General features: G+C 35.4%; 10 protein-coding genes across 10 annotated transcripts in view; 4 read left to right on the top strand and 6 right to left on the bottom strand.

Moving 5' to 3' along the window:
* Positions 1-197: 197 nt before the first annotated feature.
* On the bottom strand, positions 198-6,578 carry LOC116339576 (myb-like protein I). Its single transcript, XM_031765536.1, has 9 exons — positions 5,215-6,578; positions 4,999-5,120; positions 3,605-4,917; positions 2,696-3,535; positions 1,831-2,617; positions 1,711-1,745; positions 1,511-1,631; positions 1,279-1,428; positions 198-1,210 (listed from the first exon to the last, which is right to left on the bottom strand). The coding sequence occupies exons 1-9, from the start codon at positions 5,399-5,401 to the stop codon at positions 959-961; spliced, it is 3,807 nt and encodes a 1,268-aa protein (XP_031621396.1). The 5' UTR covers positions 5,402-6,578; the 3' UTR covers positions 198-958.
* A 533-nt stretch (positions 6,579-7,111) lies between these two features.
* On the bottom strand, positions 7,112-8,414 carry LOC116339761 (60S ribosomal protein L17). The gene is made up of 4 exons (XM_031765796.1): positions 8,309-8,414; positions 8,003-8,103; positions 7,561-7,833; positions 7,112-7,405 (listed from the first exon to the last, which is right to left on the bottom strand). Exons 2-4 carry the CDS (start codon positions 8,081-8,083, stop codon positions 7,202-7,204), a joined length of 558 nt encoding a protein of 185 aa, XP_031621656.1. The 5' UTR covers positions 8,084-8,103; positions 8,309-8,414; the 3' UTR covers positions 7,112-7,201.
* Positions 8,415-8,879: 465 nt separating this feature from the next.
* LOC116339760 (pseudouridine-5'-phosphatase-like) lies at positions 8,880-10,153 on the top strand. Its single transcript, XM_031765795.1, has 2 exons — positions 8,880-9,548; positions 9,631-10,153. The coding sequence occupies exons 1-2, from the start codon at positions 9,132-9,134 to the stop codon at positions 9,910-9,912; spliced, it is 699 nt and encodes a 232-aa protein (XP_031621655.1). The 5' UTR covers positions 8,880-9,131; the 3' UTR covers positions 9,913-10,153.
* Positions 10,154-10,274: 121 nt separating this feature from the next.
* LOC116339755 (quinone oxidoreductase-like protein 2 homolog) lies at positions 10,275-11,991 on the top strand. The gene is made up of 5 exons (XM_031765790.1): positions 10,275-10,593; positions 10,693-10,870; positions 10,938-11,132; positions 11,204-11,441; positions 11,521-11,991. Exons 1-5 carry the CDS (start codon positions 10,366-10,368, stop codon positions 11,891-11,893), a joined length of 1,212 nt encoding a protein of 403 aa, XP_031621650.1. The 5' UTR covers positions 10,275-10,365; the 3' UTR covers positions 11,894-11,991.
* A 341-nt stretch (positions 11,992-12,332) lies between these two features.
* On the bottom strand, positions 12,333-12,716 carry LOC116339714 (SRA stem-loop-interacting RNA-binding protein, mitochondrial-like). Its single transcript, XM_031765746.1, has one exon. It carries the CDS (start codon positions 12,714-12,716, stop codon positions 12,333-12,335), a length of 384 nt encoding a protein of 127 aa, XP_031621606.1.
* LOC116339759 (methyltransferase-like protein 23) lies at positions 12,664-13,841 on the bottom strand. Its single transcript, XM_031765793.1, has 3 exons — positions 13,590-13,841; positions 13,401-13,456; positions 12,664-13,327 (listed from the first exon to the last, which is right to left on the bottom strand). Exons 1-3 carry the CDS (start codon positions 13,692-13,694, stop codon positions 12,778-12,780), a joined length of 711 nt encoding a protein of 236 aa, XP_031621653.1. The 5' UTR covers positions 13,695-13,841; the 3' UTR covers positions 12,664-12,777.
* LOC116339754 (O-glucosyltransferase rumi homolog) lies at positions 13,821-16,407 on the top strand. Its single transcript, XM_031765789.1, has 6 exons — positions 13,821-14,026; positions 14,164-14,355; positions 14,436-14,964; positions 15,047-15,372; positions 15,444-15,666; positions 15,778-16,407. The coding sequence occupies exons 3-6, from the start codon at positions 14,760-14,762 to the stop codon at positions 16,284-16,286; spliced, it is 1,263 nt and encodes a 420-aa protein (XP_031621649.1). The 5' UTR covers positions 13,821-14,026; positions 14,164-14,355; positions 14,436-14,759; the 3' UTR covers positions 16,287-16,407.
* A 90-nt stretch (positions 16,408-16,497) lies between these two features.
* LOC116339757 (retinol dehydrogenase 14-like) lies at positions 16,498-18,243 on the bottom strand. Its single transcript, XM_031765791.1, has 3 exons — positions 17,931-18,243; positions 17,495-17,864; positions 16,498-17,397 (listed from the first exon to the last, which is right to left on the bottom strand). Exons 2-3 carry the CDS (start codon positions 17,808-17,810, stop codon positions 16,562-16,564), a joined length of 1,152 nt encoding a protein of 383 aa, XP_031621651.1. The 5' UTR covers positions 17,811-17,864; positions 17,931-18,243; the 3' UTR covers positions 16,498-16,561.
* Positions 18,244-18,352: 109 nt separating this feature from the next.
* On the bottom strand, positions 18,353-20,419 carry LOC116339758 (retinol dehydrogenase 13-like). The gene is made up of 4 exons (XM_031765792.1): positions 20,297-20,419; positions 20,002-20,168; positions 18,856-19,886; positions 18,353-18,641 (listed from the first exon to the last, which is right to left on the bottom strand). The coding sequence occupies exons 3-4, from the start codon at positions 19,874-19,876 to the stop codon at positions 18,547-18,549; spliced, it is 1,116 nt and encodes a 371-aa protein (XP_031621652.1). The 5' UTR covers positions 19,877-19,886; positions 20,002-20,168; positions 20,297-20,419; the 3' UTR covers positions 18,353-18,546.
* Positions 20,420-20,483: 64 nt separating this feature from the next.
* Positions 20,484-23,088, top strand: part of LOC116339713 — a 23,281-nt gene continuing 20,676 nt past the window's right edge. The window contains exons 1-2 of the mRNA XM_031765744.1: positions 20,484-21,237; positions 21,499-23,083. Coding sequence (XP_031621604.1) covers positions 22,096-23,083 — 988 coding nt within the window. The 5' untranslated portion in view covers positions 20,484-21,237; positions 21,499-22,095. The remainder of the gene's footprint in view (positions 21,238-21,498; positions 23,084-23,088) is intronic.

The following is a 23,088-nucleotide window of genomic DNA, read 5'->3' as shown; positions in this document are numbered from 1 at the left end:
TTTTGAATTGAGGAATCGAAGTGGGGAATCGGAACATTCAAATTTTGAAAGAATTTAAATTACGCGCCAATCAATTCTTGTTGATTTTGCCATATTTTCTTCATATTGAAAGTTGATGTCTACTTACGATGAGATGGAATTCATCTAAGGCCATCACCTACAAGCCAAATGTAAAATTTGAAAAACAAAGAAACTACTTCATCATTGGGAATCTCATTTTAATTTGGTTTTATTTCTTCATGTGTATTGCAATGTAAAACGTATGTCTAACGTTATTTTGATCACTGTATATCATCTATTTAAAAAAAAAAAGGAAATAGATTTTCAGAAAATTCCCCCTATCTCTCACTCCAGCTCTCCTATCTTTGCCTCTGCCAATCCATTATCATTTGGGCAATTGGCCATTCTCTTTTTTTGTTCAAATCTGAAACGGTTCTATTAATTTTCATTCAATTTGGCTATAACACAGTACAATTAACTCATGAAACTAACATAATTACCTATCACACAACTTTTTTCTTTCATTTTCTTAGTGCATTTATTCAATGGGCAGAAAGAGTGAGAGATAGAGAGAAAGGGAGCAAAACATGTTTGTTTTTATTTAAATATCGATAGCTCCACGACTTTCAATAATTGGATAGACTTTTTCGTTTTTCTCTTGCAAAAATCTATTTTGCTATTGCATATGAAATATAAATTAGTTATTTTGATATACCAATGTTCTTACATTGTAAACGGGATATATGTATTTACTTGGTATATGAAAATATGAAGACTTTGCACACAAATTCAATTTTTGTTAAACAAAAAAAAACATATGACAAGAAAAAAATGGCATTGAATTTGTTTGTTTGTTTCGATTGTATCAAAATTTGTTGCACGTTCGTTTGTAAATTGTATAAAATCGACCTTATTTCGATATATTGATATCAATGTTAATGGTATCGGGGGAAATATATCAAATAGCTATGATGTCTTTATTCAATCGTGTCTCGATGTCCACACGACAAATTGGGCAGTGTTTATTCGTGACTAGCCATTGATCTACACAATCCATATGAAATAAGTGCATACACGGTAGCCGTCGCACATCATTTTCGATTTCAAATAGTGACAAACAAATCGTACACTTTTCACCGCCATCTTCATCTTCCAGTTCTCGTCGTACACGCTTGTACTTGTGTGGAAATGTGTTGCGTTCGATTGTTTCCTAAAATTGATTCGAAAAATGTAATTGGATCATTTACTCATAAAACAATGATCATAAATAAAACATACCCGTGTTGCACCACGTATGCAACGTTGCAACTGAATATCACTTTCTTCGATCACACGCACAAATTGGCTGAATTGTCGCAAACGATTGTTTGCATATAATGAATGCGGTTGATGTATGGCTGTTGGCACATATTCTCCGGTTCGTCGTAACTGTTTACACAAATTATTTTATGAAAAATTTGCTTCACATCCAATGTGCATTTATCTTTTAAAACTATAAATAGATACTTACACCAATGCTGACATGAACTTGATGTGGTGGCGGTGATGCTGTGTCCGTTGGATAATGATGATACATATGATGATGTACGTGCGATACACGGTTTTGAACGTGCTGATTTGGATCGTTACGGCTGAAAATTAATAGAAAAAAAAGTTGTCGAACATGAAAAAATCTCATCAGAATTTTATGAAAATTATGATTGTACATACCGTACTGCAAGAAGAGGTGGTGGATTATCGGGATTCTGTAAACAAAATGATGAAAATTTATTAGCTATAGCCAGTGAAATTTGTCTCGAAACACACATTGTGGTCTGGAAATCAACTTACCAAATTTAAACCGCACACATATTGTCGAACTCGACGATGCGGATGACCGACTGGATGCTGTTGATCGCATTGTAAGCAGTAGCTATTTGGAATTGATGATGCTAATGGGCCGACACGGCCTGGAAACGAACCAAATGAACTGGATGATGTTGAATCATTTGTTCCACTTGTACCACCCATACTGTTCATCATATGACGTCGATGTACCTCTTGATTATTTTGTTGGCGGTACCAAAGAGACTCATGTGGTGCATAGGCTGGTCGTAAATAACCGTTTCCATTTTGTAACGTAGAATGATAATGGCTTGGTAAATTGTGGTAGCTCGAAAGTGAAGTGCGTCGATAGTATGGGCATCTTGACGCCGATTGATGTCGTTGTGCATTCGAATTGTTTTGTGCAGAAAATGACGCTGAAACTGATGCTTGTGAAGCATCGCGAATATTGTTTGAATCGACATTTGCAGTCGGCGGATATTGATCGAAATGGAGAAGTTCAGGAGAAAGGGCCGGCGGTTGGGTAGCTGGTTCTTCTGGCTGTTGTACAAATACAGCGGTTGGATTATTTGTAGCTGCTGTTGCTGACGACGATGATGAATCACCGAACTGCGTTTGATTTGAATTTTCTGACCGATACCATTCTGGTCCACTATATACGCGATTATTTACATGATTCAGACAACGATTTAAATTAACACGTCGAGATAAATCACCGCTTCGAAGTGGTCCATCCGTTTGAGATGAATTGTTGTTTGATGACGATTCATTTTGATTGCGACTGGATTGTGGTCTGTCAGAGTTTAAAGAAAAATAAATTTAAATTTTTACCAAACCAAATATGCGTTTTGGAATGTGTTGATTGTCTTACCTTAGTTCAGAAATCGTTCTTAACGGACAACGATTCCGTACGAACATATTATGTGCAAGATGCATTAAATGATTGTGTGCGCGATTAATTCTTGATCGATCCGTTGTTGTGTCCCGTAATCCAATATCTTCGTCATCGGATACGGTTAGATCGATAGCTTGTAGAATTGGTGATTCTGGTGATTCGGGTGAGTCACTTGCGGCATTCGATGAATTTAAATTTGATTGTGTCATATTTAATGCAGCATCATCATGATCCGGTGTCATGGGACGAATGCAAACAATTTCCGTGTCACTGCTTGAATCACTGAGCCAATCGAGTTGTAAATCGGGTGCGGTTAGCACTTCAATGCTACGATTTTCATTGTTTGTATTTGCTGGTGGATTCTGTGTACTCGATTGCAGCGATTCGTTTTCACTCAAATCGATGACCTCATCCGATTGATTGTGTGCCGACAACGGTGTTGATTCACATACAGCAGTTGGGTCAGATACAAAGATCCATGATTGCCCCGAAAACCGTGTATCGCTCGAATCCTCTGCATTTCGATTGTAGAGATAAGTTTCTTGTGGACGCCACACTCTTGTACTCTCTCCATCACTGTCATCGTCGGAACTTGAATTGTGGTACCGCAATCTTCGTCGATTCATATTATTTTCGACATTTTTTGACGGTTGCAAGCCACTTGGACCAGCCTCTGGGTCATTTTCAAAATCTTTGCTTGGAGGTGATTGCTTAACTCTCACATTTGCACTTTCCGGTATGTCGGCACTTTGCTGTTCCAGCAAGGCTTCACTGTCTCCAGCGGTCTCTGTTTTAACATTTACAGATGGTTTTACTCTATGAAGAAAAAAATAACAACGATGTTATAAGTATCGATAAAATGCAATTGTCTATTTATATACTTACTCTTGTTTGATACCAGCAATGAGTGGTTGTAAATGCTCTTTGGTATCAACAGCGGCGTCGTTCTCCACATTTTCGCTACCACTATTGGTCGCCTCTGTCTTAAATTCACGTTTAATTCTTATTTTGGCTTTTCGCTCAATCTTCGTATCATCATCAACATTGCTGTTGGATTGAGACATATTTGCACTTCTTGGCTTCACATCCGTATCAATTAGGCTGACATTTGGTTTATTATTTCTCTCATCCGATTCGTCAGCGCTACTATGTGATTCATCGAGTTCGGCACACCGTGGACTTGTACGAATATATTTGTTTGGCTGCTGGGGCGGTGAATGACCCCGACAATGTTTCATTGGCTGCTGGGGCGGTGAATGATGATGCGGCCGTTTCATGCGATTACTTAAATTCAATGCTGATGATTCGCTGTCCGATGCATGGCTATGACGGTGTTGATGATGATGATGATGTTGGTGACTGTGGTTGTTATGGTTGTGGTGATTGTGTTGATGTCGATGATATTCCCCTGTTGATGAAACGCTTTCTGACGATGATCTTCGTCTAAAGCGTCCATAGTTATTTGATTCATCCAAGGTTCGTTTATCTGGCGATGGTTCGACACGAGAACGATTCGATGTATTTTCGCTATTACTGTCATTTTCAGTGGACTGAATTCCAGAATTTATGACATTTGTTTGCCTAGCGATTTCAAGTGGTATTGCTCTGGCCGCCTCTTCTTCATCGGAACTAATTTCAATCACAGGTAAAGTTGGAAAAAACGAATCTTGTTCAATGGTTTCACGTTCAGCCACCGAATACTGAAGAAATGAGCGATTTGAACGTGGTCGTGACAAGGCGCGTCGCATTGTATTCAGAGTATCAAACCGAAATGATGGCACCAAATGAACATGAGATGTTTGATAGTTAGGCATCGAACGTTGTGACGAATTTGAAACAATCCAATTTCGAGGCGCACTATCGTATTGATTCACTCCAATGTTGTATGGATGATACATTCGGCCATAACTTCGTAAGTAGGGATTCCAAGGATTTAATGGTGGTGAGCCGGCTCTTAATCCGTCCGGATAAAATGATGGCGGTGGTGTCATGCGTCTTTGTGCTGTCAAATTTGGTGATCGAGCTCTTGGTTCGGCCGATATGAATACTTCTGGTATTGGAGGTGGAGGCGCCGGGGGTGGTGTCGACGATATTGTTACATGATGTCGTCCATGATCACGCATTGTCCAATTTGATTCGGCCAACGATGGCGGCATTGAATTATCACCATCAACTGATGCTTGAGCCTGATTCGAAAGCTATTTAAATGAATGTATTTGCGTTAGAAAAAACATAAAAATTGAGAAGAAGAGGTAAGGAGTAGAATATGTTTTACGTACAGCATCCATTTCATCATCAGATATTTGAATCGAGTTCAAATAACGTAGACTGTGCCGAACATTCGGCCTGGGGTTTGGTACGGCATCAATACTATCGGTGTCAGCGAAAATATCATCGGCATCTATATATTATTCAGGGAATAAGTGTGTGTGGAATGTAAATTTTTTTTGCGCTTTAAAAACTGACCGAATTCAATAAAATCAACAATTTATTACCCAAAATTTCGGATTGACGCTGCATTGGTCGATCATGTTGTGTTGCTTGAACAGCTGTATTTAAAATCTCACGAAATTCATTGTATCGAATCCCATTCCTATTGAATTGCGTAGGCGGTGAAAATGAGTGTGCCATTCGTGGTGTTGGTGAGAATAATAATTCCTCTGGTTCATCAACCGTGTCCATTTTATATTTGAGTAGGTACCTTTTTACGCTAAATTATTTACTTTGTTTATTCAAAATGTGTTACAACGAGGTTAACAGTTTTGATTATCGTTCATTTTTGTGTATCAATAAAAATGCGATTGTGTTTCACATTTTATATTATTCGATAATTATTTGATTAACTTTTCTCCATCAAAAAATAAATAAAACCAAAAAATGTCGATGTATTAGTATTTTGGTGTTGATTCACAAAACACTTCACAATATATGTCTAAAATATTACAAATTCACTTTTCGTAGCAGCGCACTTACACACCAACGACAAACCAAGAGACGAAAAAAAGAGATTGAATGTGAAGAAATGGAAACCTTTGGACTGTATACTGTTCGACAGTTGAATTCGTTAAATGCATGCAAAAAAAGTTGTGTAAACTGGTTTATTCTTCCTTTTCTGATTGGCTTGTCTCTTTGCACTTTAATTTTTTTTTTCGGTCAACTCTTGTCTCCAATCACAATTTTGTGTTCAAGCAAATATAAATAAACCGAAAAAAACATTCCCGCAGAGATGATGTGTATATAGTAATTGTTTCTTTGTTTCGCACTTTGCCCACACACACAATATTTGTCTACATTTTACTTATAATGGTTGTAATTTAAATGTCACTCAATGCGATTCCCGATTATTTTAAATCATGAATGGCTACTGACTCTGCGTACAATTGCACTGTCTGTAAGGTTGATGTAGAGAGTACGACAGCAGAAAAATCACCGATTTACACGAAAGACAAGACGAGATGAGGTGGGAAAGAGAGTGAGACAGCAAGATGAAAACGTACCAACGATTTTTTTTTTGCGTTATGTGTATATGTATATGAAGTAATTTACACACTGACAGCAAGCAATAAACGATAAGAAAATTCTTCACTTACAAATTGGCGAAATGCAAAAATTGCACTCATACACACTCGCACATAGTATTACTTATTTCGAAATGGCCGCAATTCCATCGTACACACGACTAGAAAAATAAAACTATTTTCATTCGATTGTGTTCACCTTCACCACTGTTTATTCAATCGTAATTTTTGTTATGCGTTCTCCGTATTTCGAGTGTCACTGTACTGAATTATATTGACGATGCGTATTTCACACAATCATTTTTTGTTTGGTTTCTTTTGATTGGTATCGAATCTGGTCTGTACATGTTCACAGTATGAATCAGTTATGTGAATCGTAATACGTTTGTGTGCGTGCGTATGAATAACTTACTACATAGACCGCTTCAATTGATTCGGCAAATGTATTGTACATAAAGAGAGCTCTTGTGTATGTGTGTATGTGTGAACCTTTTTACATAAACATTATGTGTAACGTCGAGACATTTTCGGTTTCATTTTGACAGTTCGACATAATGAACGTGCCCATGAAATGTTCATCTTTTCTCTCTCTCTTTCTCGCACACACACTCACACACACACACACACACACACACACACACACACTCACACACACTTTTCTTCTCTTGATCTTCAAAATGCAGAAAAATCTGAAAATGTTTAATTGATTATGATTTTGAATGACAATCTTTAATGCAGATGATTTGTCTAGCTAAAATTTAAAAAAACAAATAAATTGTTTGATGAGCCGCTGAAAAAGATAAACATAACCTATACCAAGAGAAAAACTTGATTCAAAAGGGTAAGCCTTGAAAAATGAAATGAAACACTTGTCTTATTTACCAAATAATAATGCGGTATTGTTTTTCTTTATTTTTATGAATTACACATTCATACATTTTGTTGGGAAAATGTAACTAGCTCGTTACTCGTTGCGCATCATCTTTTCCTTTTGACGTTGCAACTTCTTTTTCGACAACTTCTTCTTGGGTTCGTCATCAGCAACTTTGGCCACAACTTCTTCTTTTTCCGACAAAATAACTTCGATGTGGCATGGCGATGACATGTATGGATTGATACGACCATGAGCACGGTATGTACGACGACGAAGGCATGGAGCTCTGTTAACCTAGAATTACCGACAACAAACACATTCATTAGTTTTTTGTTTTATAAAGTCACTTCTATTTTTGATTTAAGGTGTTAACACTATGCATTTTAAATGTTTACTAACTTTAATGTTAAACAATTGCCGAAACACTGAACTTATTGTAAAATGCTTACCAAAATATGGTCGATGACCAATCGGTCGACATCCAAGCCTTTGTATTCAGCGTTGCTTTCGGCGTTCTTCAATAATTGAAGCAAGAAGTCAGCTGATTTCTTTGGCCAACGTCCTTGGGTTGTTCCCCATTGTTTGGCTTGAGCACATCGGCCAACACCACCGTTGAAGTTACGGTATGGCACACATTCCTTCTTGTCAACGACATTCTTGAGGAAACGTTGTGCACGACGAAGTGGCATTTTCTTGATTGCTTGAGCGGCTTCATGGGTATTCTACAATGAAAACAGAATTCAAGTTAGATTCGATTCACAATGTTCACTTATTATGTTGAACAACACTTGTCAAATGAATTCACTACTGTAAACACATTGCACACGGATGGATTTATTTACATGACTTATTGATGGCAAATGGGTTCTAGTTTTTCAATAAAATACTCACTTTGAAATGCACACGAAGGTTTGATCCGCGAGATTTGCAGCTTTTGGCTGCGTTATCTGGTTCACGAGCGTATTTACCCATTTTAAATTTTATTTTAATTTCTGCAAAGAAGAAATACAAACTGAATTAGATTTGTTCTGTTGAACAATTTTTGTTTTAAATTTTTTCCAAAAATCTTATGCAAATATTAAAAACGATTTTTACACAACGATAGAAAATGATTTTCTGATGAAAAATCAATGAAAACTTTTTGAAATTATCGATGATTTAATATCGATGATTTTGAAATAAATTTGAGAAACTTACAATTGAGTTGTTGCCTACTTATGGTTCAGCACGGAAAGAAGGTTAGTATGGCAAAATGCGTTGACGTTGTGCGTACAGCGCCGTTCACGTTCATTTTTGGAACTAAATCATGACAGTTCAAGTGATTCGAAAAAAAAAAACGTTCAATTTGTCTTCGGTATACATTTTTTCCTTTGTTTTCATTAAAAACATGACAAAAATCTTGAATTATAACAAGTTTTATGATTCAAAAAAAGTTTTTAAAAAAATTCCATAATATTATCTTCACATGGTAAAATGGTATCTTGATGAACCGGATTCGTTAAAAACGTTCCAGTTCATTGTCATTTGTGACATGCATTATCATAAGATGTGCACGTGTAGCCATAAGTAGCAATTGGAGCTGATGAGAATTGTTTAGAGAGAGCGAGAGAACGCACGCGGAAATGTTCGGTGAGAGAGTAAAAGAGAATGACGGTGGAATGTAGTACGTGTGTGTGTATATGTATTTCTCTCTCTTTCCATTTCTGTGCAAGTGTACATATGCTTGATTGGTTTGAATAGGCTATTTGTTTATGAATGAGATTATGATTGATTCATTTGCAGTTTGTTTCAGTTGTGAACAGGAGCGTAATTGTCGCAACTGAGCTCAGACGGAGAAATTTTCCACTTGTCTTATTCTAACAAGTTTGTGCAAAATCGAAGGTTAACTAAAGAACTTTGAAAAAATTTCGTTGCCATTGACAATTTTTAATTGTCATTTCAAGTGAAGTAAAAACGAAAACAATAAAAATTGTTTTCAATTTTTGAATAAATTACAAGTAAAAAAGAGAAATTTTCCAAAATGCCAGAAGGTTTTGAAAAAGTGACACACTGCCTCTTTGACATGGATGGTTTGTTGCTGAATACAGAACATATCTATACACAAATCACAAAACAAATTCTTGAAGAGCAACGTTGCGATGAAAAATATACGGGCGACGTTAAAGTGACCTTGATGGGTGGCCAAAGCAATGAAGTGGCAAATGCAATTATAAAACGGTACAATTTATCAATGACGGTTGATGAATTACTTGCAAGACAGCGCGAGCTGGCTTCAAATTTGATGCCAACGGCTGAACTATTGCCTGGCGTTGAAAAGCTATTGCATCATCTTTCATCGCACAATGTACCAATTGCATTGGCCACATCATCCAGCAAAATGATGTACGACTTGAAAACTGTTCGACACACCAAATTATTTGAACTATTTGATCACAAGGTGCTTATAAATAATATTAAGCGTGCAAACCATTTGTTTGTGTTGACTGAAAAAATAAATCTTTTTCTTTGTTAATTAAAAGGTGTATGGATCAAGCGATCCAGAGGTTCTACATGGAAAACCAGCTCCGGATATTTTCATTGTGGCCGCTCGTCGTTTTCCCGACCAACCAAGTCCGAGCAAATGTTTGGTATTTGAAGATGCACCGAACGGCGTAAAAGCTGCTGTTGCTGCCAATTGCCAAGTTGTTATGGTGCCAGAGGATTATGTTACAGCTGAAATGCGCAAAGAAGCAACACTTGTCGTAAATTCTTTAGAAGATTTTAAACCAGAATTATTCGGGCTACCTGCATTTGATAATTGAACAAACAATGTCACCATAAAAAAAACCAAACACAATATTATTTTTAGAAAATGCATGAAAATATGAAACTTTGTTTTTTACATCGCCGTTTGTATATAAATCCCTTGTTAAGGATTTTAGTACGGGTAACATAGATTGGAATCTAATTAAGCAATTTTAAAAATGACAAAATAACAAGAAAATTGTTGTACCTAAAATGGAATAAATAAAAATCTATTTTATTGACGTAGTAACACTGTAACATTATGCTTGTTTTCATTCAATTATCTTGATTTGAAAATCGTAAAACTTTGATACGTTCATAAATAATCTATAAATATCAGATGTTTGTATAAAACCAATATGACATTGTGTCGTTGAAACGTCTGTGGCGTTATCGTCGTTGTGTATTGCTGTCAAAAATTGTCTCAGTGGTTATTTCTCAGTCAAGGCGAGTAAACAATCGATTTTAAAATGCATACGCTGCGGTTGCAATGTCAGCGATTAAATTTATACCAAAGTGCATCGCATTTATTGGAAAAATATGTGAAAACATCGATAAGTGCATGTCGTTCAAACTTAACCACCAAGTCACCTAACCTTGATGACACGGAACAATTCAAAGCAGCAGTTTTACATCCGAAAAAAACAAATTTGTCCATTGAAACACTGGTGTTACCTGAAACAGCGGCCGATGGCATGGTTCGAACAATAAATTCAATTGCATATAATGAATATTGAGCGTGCACACCATTTGTTTATGTGAAAGAAAAAGTAAATGTTCTATTTTGTTAAAATTAGGTTCGTGTCGGCATTGATTATTGTGCAATAAACAATCATGATGTGAGGTGTATTTATGAAGATATTAGCACGGTGACCTTGCCATTTATACCAGGTAGTGAATTTAGCGGTGAAATTCTTGAAATCGGACCAAGTTGTAAGGGCAAATTTAAAATTGGCGATAAAGTTGCGGTTTTAGGTAAAAATGAGGTTATGTTCTCGTAAAGTGGTGCCTTAAACTTGATTTTTATTGGCCATTTGATTAGGTGACAAACATATTGGAGGAGGAGTGTCACATCAATGCTTTGTACCAGAAACTGAGTGCATTCACATCGACCCGCGTGTATCACAAAAAGATGCGGCAACCATCGTTCAGGGCTATTCAAACGCATTGCTTGCATTTACAAAGTATGCACCAATCAAAGAGGGCGATGATATTATAATCCTTGCTGGACCTGGCGGTGAGAAGATATTTTATAAATCAAATTGAACAACAAATGAATTTGTCTTATACTCTCTTCATATTGGATAGGTGATGGATTGGCTGCCATTGAAATTGCACATAATATTTTTAAAGCCAATGTTCATGTTGTCTTTGCCAGTAAATCAATTGATGGTCTTGTCAGAGACGAATCAGCATTTAAGGCAATAAATTATAATGTCGGACTCACAAAAGTGTACAATTTCTTCAAGAATACACTCGGATCGAAGCAATTCAAAGGCGTTTTTGATACATACGATTCAAAAATGCTACATGTTGTATCTGACTTGTGAGTAATAAAATCTGACGCAATTTTTATATATGATGTGAAACAGTTTTCAAATTCTGTCTTTTTTTTTGTTCAACAGCATTTCATCGAATGGATATTTTCTCACTACGGACACATTCTTTTCGCCAGAAACATTTGAAGCGCCCTATTTTAAGAAAGATACCGGTAAACAAAAAAAGAAGAAAGCAACAATCGAAGAAATTGAAGAAGAGGAAAATATTGATTGGGCTTCACGCGTAAAACAAGTAAACATAACAAAGTATCAAATTGATGATCGTGAGTTTTACGAAAAGATTGTAAATCAAGCCTTTGACTTGCACGCAAATGAGAAAATCGATCCATTTGTGAGCCAAGTGTGGAATATGCGGGACATAAATAAAGCGGTACAATTTGTGAATTTAAAAAAGTGCCTGGGAAAAGTTCTCATTGACACACAACGTAAAAAAACTTAAAGTCTGTAATTATTTTAAGATAGAATTATAAATATTGAAAGTCAAAGATATTTTTAAATAAAAAAACAAAATTCTGACTATAAAATTACATTAAAAAACACGATATTTTATCTGAGTCGTTTAGATATATTGCTATAGCATGGTATCATGTCATTTACAATTGAATTAATTTAATACATAACTAATGTTTATTTATTCATTATTCACGCTTACACACACAAAATGATATGCGGCCAAATCAAATGAAAATGTGGTTATTAAGTAATCTGCGGTCACATTTAAACTCCATGCGATCATATTTTTATCATTTTCATAAGTCTATCTAAGAAAGAACACATCGACCAATGGAAATAATAGAGACTGTAATTTGTTTAAAAAAGTGTTTTTTATTAGGTGTTCATAAATTTTCTATTGATTACAACATCAAAATTAGGATACTCTATTTTTCTTCGATTTCTTCTTCTGGTTTTTCTTGAGGCATAACGGATTTTTGTACCGCTCTTAATTCTTTCGATTCTGTAACAATACGAATCGTCTTTCCATCGATCACGTGAGCTTCTGCTTTTAGTGCTTTCGAATATGCTTGTACAGCTGAAAATCGGACAAAACCAATGCCTTTCGAGAATCCAGTTTCATAATTAAAAGCCACTTTTGCGGCTATAACTGTGCCAAATTTCGAAAAATAATGTTCAAGTTCTCGAGTACTAACAGTCCATGGCAAATCGGACACATATAACGATAATCTTTCTTTTGGATCAATTTTTGAACTGCTAAACATTCGAATATAGTTCAGTCTTGGTAGCAAAATTAATCTGGTATTCATTTTGCTTACTTTTTCTATTTAAATGCTTAAAAAAATAATTTCTTCCAGAAAATTCTATTATCTATGGCAACTTGGTAATTTCTAATAAGTGAATCGTATGACCACACATTAAGTCGTCAATTTCAAGCGGACAATATTTTCGTACACACGACAAGCTAACTTTCGAACACTTTAAATCCCACTTTTGCAGCAAATGTTCAATTGACCAGTCAGATGAGCGATCTTGGTAGGTGAAGAGAAATTTTACTGGTGTCGTATCGGTGGCTGTGCTCAATAAAAATGAAACGGTAACTAAAATATCTTCGAAGACACTTGGATCATAGAAACAATCAGATGCGATGATATAGTCGAGTGGTGCTATATCAAAAACCGATTTCAGAAGAATGCCCCACGTTAAGCCGATCACGTCAATATCTTTTCCAGGTTCCAAATTATTCGCCGCACAACATCGATGTACGTGTTTCAATGCGTTTGGTAATGTACAACTATCACTTATGATGACTTTTGCACAATTTCCGAGTTTTGCCAACAAGATGCCAGGTAGTGCGGTTCCACAACCAATTTCTAATATTCGCTTGCCTACAAATTTATCACGCTGTATCCATAAAAACCTATCGATTTTCAAAAATTATTAATTAACACGGTTTTTTAGATTTAAAAAAAAAAATAGATTTATTTTCTCACCAAGCAAGCACCGAAGAAGCTGGCCAACTGTAAAATGAATAACCGGGTTGCAAAAGCTGTAAAAAAATATGAAGAAATTTTTTTTGTTGGTTAGCTTGTGCTACTCGTCTTACGCATTTCATACAAATGCATCTACACCATATTTGTGTTGATAAATTATTTTGAGATTAATCCAAAAATCGTATTTACCTCGGGTATAGAAATTTCTATCTCTTCGCTATCACCTTTAGTATAAAATTTGAATTTCTTTATACTTTCGACTGGTTGTTCGGCTGTCAACGCATTAGATGACATAATTTTTTTTTCGTCTTTGTAAATTTCAACACAATATGTGCAATAGGAATGTACAGCGATTTTTCGTGTATTACAACAAATAAATTCTTTCAATGTAGAAGGCGTTAGGGTCTGAAATGTCAGTGCGTGAGTATGACAGTTGGTGGTCTGTTCATCGGAATTTTCGTTGAGTTTTTTTTTGACATTTCGTTCACGTTCTTTGGATATTTCAGTTTCGAACAAAACAACATAGAATTTTTTTTGTAACACTAAGACCAGAAAAAATTTGACCAGAAAAAAGTATAAAATGAGCCGAACATTTGCAACAGTGGAAATGAGTGTTACTCAGAATGGTAGGCCCTAGGGGCAAATCACTTAAAAATTACTTTTTAATTATTATTGATTGTTTTACGATTATTTTTCGATTATTTTCCGATTACTTATCGATTATTTTAAATTTTATTCTTTTCTTTTGTGATTCTCCCCTTAGGTAGGCCAATAAAAAAATTCACAGAAGATGTGACAGTCGACGAAAAGGATGTTACTGGATTATTGAACGCGCTACAAAAGACAAAAGATTCGTCCAATGAATTCCTAACCACATTGGTAGAAGAAGATAAACAAAACAATAAACCCGGAGGCGTAGTAATTTCACACAGCAAACGAAAGCATATGGACGACGGTAAGATCATTTGAGTGACATTTTTCAAGCAAAATATATGAATTCTTGTGAAAAAAAATATCGATTTTTTCATATTTCAGATGAAGACGAAACCAAACGACAGATTACTGGCGGTGATGTGGATGATGATGACTAAGAATAGATTTTGATCTTTATAATAAAACAGACACAGATAGGATTTAAAAGTTTCATAAAAATGATCAAAATAAAATATTCATGCACGATAATTAAAAAAAAAAACAGTTTTGTATTTCGTGGTTAAGTAAAGCATATCTTCATGTTTCGTTCAGTTTGAACGATAAAAAATGAACTGAACATAACATTCCAGCGTGAGAAATGTCACACATGTATAGACGGCGGTGTATAAAGACTGGAAATTGTTTACAATCGTTCTAGTGACAACGATGAAAGCGTCTCATTTGTTGGCGTATACGCCGCATTCCATAATACACATTCCGCTAAAATTTAATATGAAAAACGTTTTTTACGCTTACTTGTTATTTGCTAAAGTGATTTTATCGAAAGAAAATGATTGTACAGACACTAATACCTGCACGCTTACGCGTGAAAATGGAGATTCACATAAAAATGTGAATATGTACAGTAGAGGTGAGTAAAAACCTTCAACGCGTAATTACCAAATGATTATTTTTTTTTTTTATTAATTACCGAATGAATATTTTATGTTTAGAATCGAATGAGTATATAACGAAAATCAATAAAGCAATCGCCGATTATCAGCCTTGTGTTGAGAAAAATTGTGGGTGTCATGCGGGGACTATAACCAAAGCATTACAACCATTTAAAAATGGTATTACAAAAAAGATGATTGACACGGTGCGACAGTATGGGACAAAGTATCAAATTATTGACAAGAAAATTTATCGTGATCCAAGCTGTTTGTTTCCATCACGGTGTGCTGGCATTGAGTACTTTTTAAAGGAAAACATTCAAAAAATTCCGGACCTTGAGATGATTGTGAATTGTCGTGATTGGCCACAAATAAACACGCATCATGTAAGTATTGTTGTATAAACACTCGCCCGAATCAATTTCCCATATTTACACCTCTGCATGGTGTTTTCCAGCATAACTTCGGTCCAGTATTTTCATTTAGCCGTACGGATGACTATTTGGACATCATGTATCCGGCATGGAGTTTTTGGGCTGGCGGACCCGCCATTTCACTCTATCCAACCGGTCTTGGAAGATGGGACCAACATCGAAAATCAATAAATGATGCGTCACATGTATGGCCATGGTCCGAAAAGAAATCGCAGGGTTTTTTCCGGGGATCACGAACTTCATCAGGTAATTATTCATTGCAACACTGAACTAGTAACGAATACTCATAACAAAACATAGTCATAGCACAACACTTTTTATGGAAGAAAATCAATTTAATATTTCGCTCTTTTCCAGAACGTGACCCACTCGTTTTACTTTCAAGGGAAGATCCAGATCTCGTTGATGCTCAATACACAAAAAATCAAGCATGGAAATCACCGAAAGACACTCTAAACGCTGAACCGGCCAAGGAAATTTCGCTAGAAGATCATTGTCAATATAAATATCTCTTTAATTTTCGTGGTGTGGCGGCTAGTTTTCGTTTTAAGCATTTGTTCCTATGTAAATCACTTGTATTTCACGTTGGCGATGAGTGGCAAGAATTTTTTTATGACTCATTAAAGCCATGGGTGCATTTCATTCCCGTCGCTAAGAATCCAAGTACTGATGAATTGCGAAAACTATTAAATTTTTTCAAGGAACACGATCATTTGGCCAAAGAAATTGCCGAACGGGGCCAAAACCATATTTGGGAGCATCTTAAAATGAAAGATGTTCATTGCTACTGGCGAAAGTTACTACGTAAATACGCTAAATTACTTAAATTCGAAGTAAAACTTGATCCGAATCTCATTCAAGTGTAACAAAATGAAGAATCTCATGAAAATGTAGAGATGTTGGCATTTATTAAAGTTCACATTGTATTTTTATACAAAAATTGTAAGAAGACAGCTATTAATTATTAAACATTTTTTTCTAACACAATTATTTTGTTTCCTTTTCGTTCATTTTTTTCGTCCTTAGAAAATCTATAAATAAATTGATTGAATGCAAATGAAAGATAAATGCATCAGATATGTTTTAGTGATTGAAATGTTTATGATTTTTTTTTATTTCCCTAAAGCGTATAATGATTAAATTAAAGTTGAGTTTCATCGTCAAATAACGTTCTGCTTCCTGCATGAGCGCGTTGTCCAGTCGCTTGTCTTGAAAAAATGCTATCGAAAAAACCATTTTTTGATGCTTTTATGATGTTCATTTCATAATTTAAAACACTGTCACACATTGCTTCGCTCTGATCCCAAAGCTCTTTTGCTTCTTCTTCATCAAAATATGCTTTTGACAGTTCTACATCCATACTGTCAATATAATAACCGTTAGCCGGATTTTCCTCATCCGTATTCTGAACTTCAGTAGCACAAAAAATAATATTTTTCGCACCATATGCAGCCGTCTGTGCACCTATCCAAATAAATGGGGCACAAATGATGTTATACCAGCGAGGAATATAATCACTGATGAAATTTGTTCTCATATACCCTGGGCAATATACAACAGTATCAATCTTCAGTTGGGTCAAAGAGTGAGCGTGGTAAAAGTTTGCAAATTTCGATCTAATGTAGTATTCATTGCCCCATTTGGGGGAATAGGGTTCTTCAAATGCGCACAAGCATAATGTATCTACATCGAAGTCACAGTCCTCATGAAACAGTGATGAAACGATGACAACACGAGCCGAATTGGCTATAATTCCATTTAGAAGTAATCGTGTCAAAAAAAAATGTCCCAAATAGTTTGTTCCATAGTGCAGTTCGACATAATTAATCGTCGTCTTCAAACCCGTGGGTTTTGACACGCCAGCATTGTTGATCAAACAATCGAATTTTGGAAAATCTCTCTTGATAAATTTTGCAAAATTAACGATTGTTTCAAACTTTTCCAAATCCAATTTAAACGGAATCATACGGCCTTTACCTAAGGGGAGAATCACAAAAGAAAAGTATCGAATTAATTTAAAATAATCGAAAAATAATTGTAAAACAATCGATAATAATTAATAAGCAATTTTTACCAGTTTCCGCTTTGATTTTTTTTATTGCTTTTTCGGCGCGTGCAAGACTTCTGCATGCCATTATAACGGTTGCATTACGTTGAACTAACAATTTGGCTGTTTCAAAACCAATCCCTCTATTGGCGCCGGTAATTATATAGATTTTACGAGCCAAAGAGAGATTTCTTAGACGTTTCAATTCATTAACACTTCTTTGTTTGATCACATATCGAATAGCAGTAACAATCATTGTAACAAAAAGTACGAAAGCAGCAGTACCATATCGGAGGGTGTCCTCATCGTGGTACCATTCAGTCGATTGAGTGACGTTGTTCATTTTTGAGCATTGATTGTAAAAACTGATTCCCTTATTGTCCTCACTTTGTTTTATCTTTAAAAAAAATCAGTTGAAATTTGCGGATATTATTTTCAATTTAGTGTTAGAAGCTATACTTACTTGCTTTTGTGACCGATTTTGGCGCAAAATTTTACTGAGTTTCTTCAGTCGTCGATTACAGTTAATTTTAATATTCCGACACCGTTAGATAGTTCGAAGTTTTTTTTCCTAAACTACAGCAGCACAAACTGAAAAATTTATTGCATCGTTTTCATCAAACTTTATTTTCTTTACGCAAAAACGAGTAGATGAATTCAATACTTTTTTTTTAAAAAATCTCATTCCTTTCTTTTTCAAGAAAAAACGGAATTACGTCTTTATACAGTAAAATGATGCGTACGTATGCTGTGCGCTGCTATTCTGAAATGAATATGCTCATCGTTTTGCGATTTTGACATTTTTGTTGAATGTACAAGTGGTGTGTATCTGTGGTAGTGTGTGTGTAATGGGTATGTGTTGTAAATGAGAAATGAAATACCGAATTGATTTTGTATATGATATGCTAACGGTATTTTTTATTTCACCTTCGTTTAGCGTACAATGTTAGTTTCAAACCGTTTTTAAGCAATGCAATGTTATCAATTAAAAAGATAATAAGTTCTAGAAAATGAAAATAAGATCCACTCCGAATAAAAAGTATTGTGTATAAAATTGCTTTGTGACCAGCGCCTAACCATTAGTTCATCTTCAGTCCTATTCCTGCATCCTGACACTGTCGCAGCATGTCAAGAAGAAAATCATCCTTCTTCCTGTCGGTATGAACGTTCCGAACTGGGGGTGAACGACATAGAAAAGAATGGAAATAGTTGGATAGCAATTCTTAATTAATTTTTAAGCAAAAATAAAAAGAATAGATTGTGCCTACAACTATATCAGTAGGTTGTGTGCGGTTCCTATTCACAGGCGCTAGTTGTGTCCAACGCATAAGTACCGTAAATACCACTGCTATAGTTATAGCCACAATCTGTATTTTCAGTACTTATACCTTGGTACTGACGCTCATTTTTTCTCTCTTCACGCACTAAAATGCTTGAGCAGATTATTTCACTTTCCTTCCAAAGCCGTGCACCAATTTGATCATCAAATTTTACTTTCGATTTGGTTTGTTTAAGATTGCGAACAAAATAGCCGGTAGCCGGATTTTTTTCATCCGTATTTTGATTGGCTGTAGCACAATATACAATATTTTCGGCTCCTTGTTCGGCTGATCGTAAAAGAAGCCAAACAATTGGCGAAAATATGACGTAATGATACCAACGAGGATTATAATCACGGAAGAAATCTGTGTGACATAAACCTGGACACAAAACATGCGCGTCATAACCAGATTTGAACAATTCTCGAGCATGATAAAAGTTGGCCAACTTTGAATTGTTGTAGAATGGATTGTTTGTTCGGGAAATCGAAGAGGCTTCAGTTTCTTCCACGACCTTGCCTATGGTATTGAAATTGATTTCACCTTTCTCATGTAACAGCGATGAAACAATCACAACACGAGCCCGATTAGTCTTAATACGATCCTGAAGCAGTCGTGTCAACAAGAAATGACCTATATGATTGGTGCCAAAATGCAATTCGATACCATCGTCGGTTTTCTTTTTACTATCAGGCATTGCCAGACCAGCGTTGTTGATCAAACAATTAAACGTTGGATAATTCGTTTTGATATTTTGCACAAAATCATAGATCGATTCAAACGACGCCAAATCCAAATGTAACGGAATCATACGACCTTTACTTGTTTCTTTTTGGATTTTTTTCATTGCTTCTTCTGCGCGTGAAATACTTCGGCATGCCATTATAACGATTGCATCACGTTTTATTAACGCTTTTGTTGTTTCGAAACCCAGTCCTGTATTCGCACCGGTGACTATAAAGGTTTTACCCTCCAAAGAATAACGATCACTGATACGTCCCCATTGCCAGACACGAATTCGTCGAATAATATAAATTACCGCTATACTTGCAGCTGGTATTCCGAAGTACCAATAATTGATTTCAGCCATTTAAATTTACCTTTTACCCATGAAAAAAAAATTTGATTGAGAAATTGTTATTTATCCAACATAAACACAAAACAATACAAAATAATGTCAATATCGTTTTTAATTCTATTTAAATCGATACTTACTTGCTTTTACAAACGATTTTAGCATAAAAATTAAATGATTTTATTGAAACGTCGATGATCACAACGTAATATCAACCACAACTAACATTTGACAGTTCGAAGAGGCGAATATTTTTTATTTTCTTGAAGCACAGCAGCACAAATATATGATGTGTCATGCAACCATTCTATTTGCAATTGCAAATAAATATGGGGATATCAATACATAAACGAGAGAAAGAGAGAAGAAAAAGGTCGTGTAAGATTCAAAAGAATATAAATGCCGCTGTGACACAAATAACTCAATCAAAAATACCGTCTATCTACTTAATTAGTGTGACTTTGCATTTATTCAGCATATGTTTAATACCCCACACAGTTTAATTTGAATAGAAAAATCAAAACACAAAAATTGATAAGAAAAATGCACAATTGTTGATTTGTTTCTTGTTTATTCTTGGATGAAGGAGAATATTGTGTATGTGTATGTGTACGTTCAGTGTTCGTTAAGATTTCGTTCCAATAAATGTATATAAAGTATTGTTGTGTTGTTGTCATCATATATACAGTGAACACTGCGTGGCAATGACGTTTCGTTCAATCCAAGACTAACATACGGTGTGCACATTTTCGCGCAGTATTTATTACGTCGAAAAAGAAAACAAAAACTTTTTTCTCATGTTGACATTTAGTCAAACAAGTTTAATACACTCTCGATTGTGACTTTCTTTCGATTTCGTTTATTTTTTTGCTTTTTTTTCGTTGAACAACCGACATTCAGCGATGTTTTCAATGTCATTTCTTTTCGTATTGTTATACAGCTGTTACTAGTTTAACTTACTTAGTGTGTTGAGCTTATGTGGCGGACATAACTGCAACTGTCCAAAAAATCAAAATAATTTTCAAATAAAGTGATCAATTGAAGAAATTAATGTTTGTGTTTGATAAAAATGCGCAAATTGACAAGTTGAGTTGAAATAAACGGTTTACAGAGCAGTAAAGGGACTTTGATAAACGATGGCGTTTGCCAGCGATGGCATAAACACTTTCAATTAACGATAAAATATTTACAAAAAAAATTCATACAAATTGTGATTCGATACTAAAGCATTAGATCTACTTGAGTTTTTTCTTTTCAACAAAAATACGCCTTTGTGATGCTATTCAATTTTGCAATCATTTTTTCTAGCATGAAAGTCATTTTTTCGAAACGCAAAATGAAACATTTTTTTATTTTTGGCGTTATCATTATTTTAGGTAAGTGTTAACCGTATATTTTTGGCATTATTCATTTCTTTATGCAGTTTAATTGAAGTGCAATCATATTTATATTTATCCATTTTATCGCTTTATCAATTGTGTTCGGAATGTGATGATAAAGAAAAACTAAACCTTACCAAATGCATAACCTCACATTTTCAGCGATTGATAAGCACGTTCATTGCATTAGAGCTAGCATTAGACCCACGTTCCATCGATGATATAATTTAAAATGATTTTATTTTTTTGTATTTACAGTTTTTTGTTTATATAAGTCACTCATGAGTGAGGAACTTATCTATAGTTTTGATTCGAATAAATACTCGTCTTTGATAACAAGTAAGCAACAAAAACACGCCATGCGTAGCCTTCATCCAAACATTGAAGTTGACGGTGAACTTAAATCTAGCTATAATGAATTGACCGATGCCCGCCATAGACTGCGCCAACTCGAAATGAAGATTCAAATGCTGGAAAATCGGATGGGAAAACGGCAAGGTTTGCTCACTTAAAAATTACTATTCCATTACAGACCCATTACCATCCCATTTCTATTCCCATTCTTTCAAATATTGTCCTAAATTGAATTTCATTTAAAATCAAATAACATAAAATAGAATTTAAGAAAGTCAAATTATAATATGGTTTGTATGGTTTGTATGGTGTGTGGCACACAAACAAACACAAAAAAATTGCGCTGATTCAGCAAACACACAGATTGTTGAAAAATTGAGATTTGGTAGTAGTGTTGGTAATACAATGCATCAATCGCATCGGAACCAATCGGAACAACGATGACGAGAACGACAACAACGCCGAGACGACATACGACAATAGTAGGAATGAGCAATCAACATGAAAAACAATGTCAATATGCATGGCCCAAGTCACATCAGAAAATATTTTTTGCGTAAAAATATTGTGGAAGAGGAAGTCGATGTGTTGATGGAATATTTGATTGATGAGCGTTCGGAAATCGAGTTGAATGGTAATATTCGTGGACATCTGGACGACTATTACAACGAATTGCGTCCATTATTACCACTGGACCGTATCGAGCAGTACGAAATTGATCCAGAGGACGACGATCATGTCATTCCACGTGGATGGTTGAACACAATGACAGACGAAAAGATATACTATAAACACGTCTATGAATTGATAAATTTGCAGCGATTTATTCACCAACACAATTTAAATCCGGAAAATGAAGTCAAATGGAGAACATTTCGTGCCATTCCGCAACCAAAGAACAAGCGAAAACATGTGCGATTCCATACGCAAGGTTTTGTTGAAATCACAAACCTACTGCATTCATATAGAAGTGCTGAAATTGTGAATAAAAATCGCATACCACATTGGAGCGACGACGATTACGATACATTTTGGGACAAATATGTCAATTTAAAGAAAATAAATCGAGGGAATCAAATATTCGCTAATTCTTTTACTACCGATGGTGTAACAGTATGCGTTCGAATGATTCGTCGAAAACGTGATCCACTTGTATCGGGTGTACCGGACCAAACAAAGAGCAAAAGCAAAAGCAAAAGCAAAAGCAAAAGCAAAATGGGCAAGAAAGGCCAAACGTATAACAGAGCACCGCCACAATGTCCAGCTGCTATTCGAGCTGCATTTGATGCTGGCCAAATAAAAAAGATTATCGGTGATGATCCGGGTGCCAAAGTGTCAAGATCAACAACAAGCCGTGATTTGGACACCACACTCGAAGAGAGCTACAAAGTTACGGCTAAAAAGTGGCACGGTATGTCTAGTGCACGTAGGCGAAAGCATAAATTGCGCAAATACACGGGCAAATGGGAAAACGAATGCCGAGATATTCGTGAA

Source organism: Contarinia nasturtii, unplaced genomic scaffold (assembly GCF_009176525.2).
Source record: "Contarinia nasturtii isolate CC-2019 unplaced genomic scaffold, AAFC_CNas_1.1 Cnas_scaffold_533, whole genome shotgun sequence".
Lineage (NCBI taxonomy): Eukaryota > Metazoa > Arthropoda > Insecta > Diptera > Cecidomyiidae > Contarinia > Contarinia nasturtii.
The sequence above is the reverse complement of the archived record's forward strand: the minus strand, read 5'-3'. Positions and strand labels throughout refer to the sequence as shown.